This window comes from Muscardinus avellanarius (assembly GCF_963383645.1).
Source record: "Muscardinus avellanarius genome assembly, chromosome: 2".
In the NCBI taxonomy this organism is placed as follows: domain Eukaryota; kingdom Metazoa; phylum Chordata; class Mammalia; order Rodentia; family Gliridae; genus Muscardinus; species Muscardinus avellanarius.
In genome coordinates, this window is record NC_137787.1 from 211,559 (window position 1) to 217,558 (window position 6,000).

Here is a 6,000-nt window from a genome sequence, read left to right on the forward strand (position 1 = left end):
ACAACAGCTCATCTGTACCCCCCCGGGCCCTCCATGGACTCAGCCTCCACTCTCCAGGACCCTAGGGAGAGGCTGGGCACCAAGCTCCAGCTAGGGTCACTGGCCTCCCACTCACCACCTGCCTGTATTCCACCCTCCTTCCCAGTGCCCGGCAAGGGGGCCATCAGGAGGGCCGGCAGCACCCCCAAGCCTTGCCACCTGTTCTGGGCACCTCGGGGCCTGCGGGCACGTTCTCCAGGACCTCAGTCAAGGAGAACATGCAGAAGGAGATGTCCTCATAGGAGGCCCTGACACCACTCTCAAACAGACAGGCGAAGGCCAGGGCTGTCCCAGGCACGGGCCCCAGGCATGTCAGGTCGGAGTAGCCACTGGGGCCCTCATAGATCACCCAGGGCTCTGTCCAACTCAGGGGGTCCAGGGGGGACCGGCTCAGGTAGATGCCCATGTGCAGTCGGGCCCTGCGCCCTGCGGGGTGGGAATACAGCAGCCACGTGGGGCTCTGAGGCAGGGCAGCAGAGGACATGGGGAGCCCCCAGCCCTCCCTGTTTCCTGCAAGCCCAGGCCCTGCTCCAGGCTGCCCTGGGCCATCCCCCCAGGGCTGTGGCTGGCAGAGGGAGCATCTGGGCACCCAGCTACCACAAGTACCAGCGCCATTTGCACAGGGTTCCTGTATGCCAGGATAGAGGTGTGGAGGGCAAGGGGGGTTCCTGATGCCCAGTGAGTGTCCCTCACCCCAGCACCTGCTGGGGTGTGGGGCTGAGAAGCCCACAATGCTTCCCTGGCAGCCCCGGGAGGTCTCAGCCAGCGTGGGCACGAGCTCTCCAGGCCGGAAGGAGGTGCCCTCGTCAGTGCTGAGCGCCTGTACGCGGCTGCCCAGGGGGCTCCGGGCATTGCAGTAGAGGAATCCCCCACCCACTGCAGCTAGCTGGCACTCTCCAGAGCGCAGGTTGGGCACAAGTCCCCCACAGTGCCAGGTGTGGCCGTGGTCATCACTGTAGAAGGCAAAAGAGTGAGGGCTGGTCCAGCAGATCTTGCCAAAGCACTCCCGGCGGTCCACTCGGTAGGTGTAAGCGGGCACCAGCAGGCGGCCAGAGTGCAGCTGGACCCCGTGGCCTGGGCCCACGGCGAAGGTGGCCCAGCCTGCAGAGAGGAAGGTCTGAGATAAGTAAGTGCTGGGTCCTTGAGGGGACAAGTATGGGCAGTTCCAGGGAGGACCAAGGAGGAAGCCTGCCAGTGCTTAGGGTAAGGGTCAGGGCAGCTCATGAGCTAGTGTCCACGCATGGCCCCCAGCGCTGCTCATCTACCCCGGCTCCTCAGGGCTGTCAGAGGACCCTAGGAACCACATGGTGCTTTTCTGGTGCTGGGGACAGAACCCAGGGCCTCGCGCATGCTAGGCAAGTGCTCACCACTGAGCCACAATCCAGCCCCTGCCCAGGGCCCACCTGCACACAAGCATACCCTTCATCTGATCAGGGGGCACAACAGAGGGAGGGCAGGAGGGGTGTGAGACCTAGGGTTTGGGGTTGCCCTGTTCTGTCTGCATTCCTTCAGTCTGGCACTGGTGTGCCAAGGCCCATAGCCCATGGGGCTAGTGCCCACGGGCAGGGGTCAGGGTGGCAACAGAGAGTAACAGGTGGTCAGCTTCTGGAGTGGGGAGGGCAGCAGTGTGGAAGGAAGGCCTGGGTCCCAAGGCCCCAGGCTGGGCCACCTGGGCTGGGCGAGGAGAAGGCAGGAGGGACAGGAGGAGGTGAGCAGGTTCGGAGAGAGACCTCACGGTCAAGTCCCCAGCAGCCAGTCCAGTTCAGACCCGGGGGGGGGGGCGGGGGGGACAGAGCCCTGGGGTCAGTGGGGCGGCTGCCCACCAACCAGGCGAGGGGTGGGAGCGAGGGTCTCAGGGATGCCAGGCAGTCCTGAGGACAGACATGGGAGCCTTTGGACAGAAGCCTGGGGTACAGACAGGAGGGCCCCAGGGGACTGTGGCCCCACCCCAGCCCTGTCCCCTGCCTACCCTGCACCAGGTCCCCAATGGCCTCCGCTGTGAGGTCCCGTGCACTGCCCCAGGTGAGGCCCGCGTCCCGGCTGGTCACACAGCAGAGGCGAGCTGCGTTCCTGCCCGTGGCAATCTGCACGGCCTCAGGTGTGTGGCCCAGCACAGCAATGAAGAAGAGGAAGATGGTGCCAGAGCCGGCATCCAGCACGGGGCAGGGGTTCATGGAGCGATGCTCCTCCAGGGCAGCGGTCCCCAGCACACGCAGGGCGCCCCACTGCCAGAGAAAAGTGCCGCTGGCCAGCACGTCTGGGCCTGGGCCCAGTCCTGAGGGCACTCGGGAGCTGGGCCTCAGTTTCCCCCCAGACAGCCGCCCTCGGCCCACTGCCCCTCGGCCTCCGGCCACTCACCCTCACAGAGCCCCCTGCCAGCGTGCCCCTCCTCAGCACCAGGCGGTGTGCATGGGAGTCATCGGGGCTGAGCCGCTGCTCCGCAAAGGCCAGAAGCGTGGGCCCAGGGGGCACCGAGAGCAGCGCAGGCACACGGTAGGTCAGGCCGGTCCGCTCCCGCTGGAAGAGCACGGTGCGCCCAGGGATGCGCGGGGGCCCCATGATCTGTGGTGAGAAGGGGCACTCAGCAAGCACGCACAGCCCCACCAACACGAGGCCCTCCTGTGCCCCAGACGCTGCCAGCCCCTGAGCCCAGCACACGGCCATGGCAGAGCTCACCCAGCAGGAGCCTGGCCAAGTGGACAGTCAGGGCCCAACCCTTTGGACGAAGAAGGGCTTGGTGTCCACAAGTCAGGCCCAGCACCAGCAAAGACAGGACAGACAGACGCTCAGGGACGAGCATGTGGAGACTTACCCAGAGGGGAGCCCCAGAGGTCTTCATGGAGGAGGGGCCTAAACCGCAGGGCCCAGGGGAGCCACCCTCACACGTAGGGTGCCCACATGCAGCCCACCCGAGAGCATCCTGGCCCCTACCCTGCCCTGCAGAGGGCCCAGGCCAGGAGGGCTGGACTTGGGAAGCAGCTCTGGGATGGCGGTCACCAGAGCAGCATGGAGGAGAGTCCCCTGACTCCAGCTGAGCCCCCATCAACCCTACCCTCCCACCCATCCTGGGAGTATCTCCTCCCCAGGAGCTGGCGTCCATGTGCGAGGGGAGCTGGGACTCACTGGGGAGACCGGGGGCTTCCGGGATGCAGTTATGGAGCTGAGCCCGACGAGCAGAGTGGTCAGCATGCCAGAACAAGACCTGCACTGAGCAAGGTGGACGCAGGCCCCTCCTGCAGCCCCTCGTCCCCACAGCCCCATGCCTGGGCTTCCTAATCCCAGCAGACCTTGCCCTGTGGACAGGCCCCTGTGGTCAGAGCCCTCCTCCCACCCATGCATCCCACCTGGCCTCAGGGCCACGGGAACTTGTGGCTTTCAGGGAGCAGCCCCGACCCAGTACTTGCTCCCTCCCAGTGAGCTACCGAGGGCAGGGCCGGGTGGGCTAGACTTGCAGGGGCCGGGGATTGTACCCGATTTGCACGAAGGCAGACCAGGGGTGAGTCTATACAGCAGGTTTAGGGTAGCAGAAAGAAGCTGTGGACAAGTAAGAGCAAGTCCCTGCAGGACCAGAGCAATCAGAGCTCGTGGCCAGCCACAGAGCCCACGGCTGCCCACATAGCCCCTCGGCCACACAGCCCACAGCCACACAGCCAGCCACACAGCTCATGGCCACAGAGCCCACAGCTGCCCGCACAGCCCATGGCCAGGCTCCCAGAGGTAACTAGCTTGGAGCACTAAAGGGAGGAGAGAGCAGGAAGCTGGCATCACGCCTGGTCAGAAGCCAGAGCCCTACCTACCTCAGGGACCCCTTGCACACTCACAGCCGGGCCCAGGGTGGAGAAGGGTGAAGAACAGTACTCACGTAAGCAGTGGTCCTGCACACAAGTGGCCCCTCCAGCCCTGCTCCTGAGGTCCTCTGCCCACCTCAGTCCAGGCCTAGCCGGGCAAGGCCCTTGCCCAGGGCAGTACACGCTCTCCCTCTGCTCACTCACACCAGATCTTGGGCTTCTCAGAGCAGCTTCCTGTCTCCTGGAAGCCCCCGGCTTCACACTCAAAGGACGATTGTGCCTAAGCAGGAAGCAGGTGCGGGAGCCACGTGCCCCTCCAGGCTGCTCAGGCACAAGGAGACTTTCTCTCAACACTTGGCTGGCTCCCCAGAGCCCAGGACCACCAGAGCTAGCATCAGCACAGCCAGCAGAAGCAAGGGCCCAGGCCCACTCCCCAGGCTCGGCCTGAGGACAGAGCAGGAGACAGAAGCTGCAGAGACCAGCAGTCTCTCGTTGCACAGAGGCCTGCAGAAGGGTGGGGCTGCCATTAGTGCCCCTTGCCTAGGCCAGGGCCCAGCTCTCCTCCCAGTCTTGGGCAGGCCCCAGTCCTAAGAGCAGAGCAGGGCCTCCGGCACCAGCCCTGCTCCGTGGGGCTAATTTTGGGGGTCCCGGGGGTGTGGCTGTATTCCTGCATAAGTAGTACCCTCCTGCCTGCTCAGCAGAGCCTTTCTGGGGCATCGAGACCCAGAGGGGAAACAGGCCCGGGAGGAGACAGGGCCTCCAAGACAATCTGGTCTTCGGGCACCTGGACAAGGGGTGGTGGGATTCCAAGGCTCAGTGGGAGATTCTGTTCAGGCTCCACCCTGGAGCACCCAGGCCAGCCAGGTCACCTCCCACACCCCTCAGGCCACACACTTTAGTCTCTGGGCCTGTCTGCTTGCCACAGGGCATTAAAGGGAAGTACAGGCCCTCTGCCCTGAATCCCGGGCCCTGGCCCTCCAGGTGTACCCTAATCCATCCTCAAGCGCCCTGATCCCTGGCCAGGGTGGGACTGAGAGTAGCAGCCCCTCCTGTCTGATAGAGGGTCTCCTGTCTGATAGAGGGTCTCCTGTCTGATAGAGGGTCTCCTGTCTGATAGAGGGTCTCCTCCTGTCTGCAGAGGTCTCCATCTGCACAAAGGCAGGCCAGCAGGAGTGGGGCCCCACACCACATCTGTATCCATTTCACCCTCTAAATCGGCCCTGGTGCCCGGTATCGCATCTGTGTGTGGGCAGGAAATTCTCCCATCAGGAGCACCCATGGGGGTCGCTAGCTAGAGGGTCCTGGGGCACACATAGCCCACCCCTCACTTAGGAGCTCTGCAAGGGGTGACTTACCTGTGACCCCCAGGGAAAGTGGGTGGCCAAAGAGGCCAGTTATCGGGTGAGGACATGGGGGAGGGGAGCAGGACCCAGTTGCAGGTTGAGGGCACAGGGTGGGGAGGGCATGGGGGAGGCTGGGAGGGGTGGCTAGCTGCCTTGGGAGGCAGCAGCACTGGCCGGGTAGCGGCCTTGCACACTGAGCCCACTGTGTGTGACAGGCTGGGAGCGGGCCACATCCCAGGGCTGAGCCAGGACCATGGACAAGCTCAGCCTGTCACGCAGCATCCATACGGCCCAGAACAGGGGCTGGGGATGCACCACAGGAGCACCCACGCTGGGCAGCACGCGGCCCAGGCAAGGGCCCCCCTTGGGAAGATGCCCCACACTGGGATGCACAGAACATGGGGGTGTCCAAGAGGATGGCCCCAGGGCAGGACCGGCCTCCAACACCTCACAGCGGTCAGCTGCTCAGAGGCCCGCTTGAGCCCTTGCTCTCGAGAGCCTTGGCCAGCACACCAGGTTGCAGCTCCATGTCCCCAGGGGACCCGCGCCCCACCCTGGCTTTCTGTGTCCCCAGGGTCAGGGGCAACCCTTCCCCGGCACTAGTCCCCCACCCAGGGCCTCTGCCAGCCCCAGCACCTGCTGTCTCGGTCCCTTGCTGCCAGTGAAAGGCGCTCCAGAGGACTGTGGCCCCCGCCACCCTCCTCAAGGCCCTCTGGTGTGATGCGTCCCCAGCCACTTCTGAGGTATGGGGACCTGGGTATGGTTTTGAGTTGGATAGAAGAAATAAGGATAAGTAGAAACCTGGGCCGCACACCACCCTGTAATTTTAA

General features: G+C 64.5%; 1 protein-coding gene across 1 annotated transcript; it reads right to left on the reverse strand.

Annotated features, from left to right (window-relative positions):
- Window positions 1-163: 163 nt before the first annotated feature.
- Window positions 164-2,598, reverse strand: NEU4 (neuraminidase 4; the record flags this gene model as incomplete). The annotated part of the gene is made up of 3 exons (XM_080688933.1): window positions 164-1,140; window positions 2,009-2,264; window positions 2,398-2,598. 3 exons carry the CDS (start codon window positions 2,596-2,598, stop codon window positions 164-166), a joined length of 1,434 nt encoding a protein of 477 aa, XP_080545059.1.
- Between the last annotated feature and the right edge of the window lie 3,402 nt (window positions 2,599-6,000).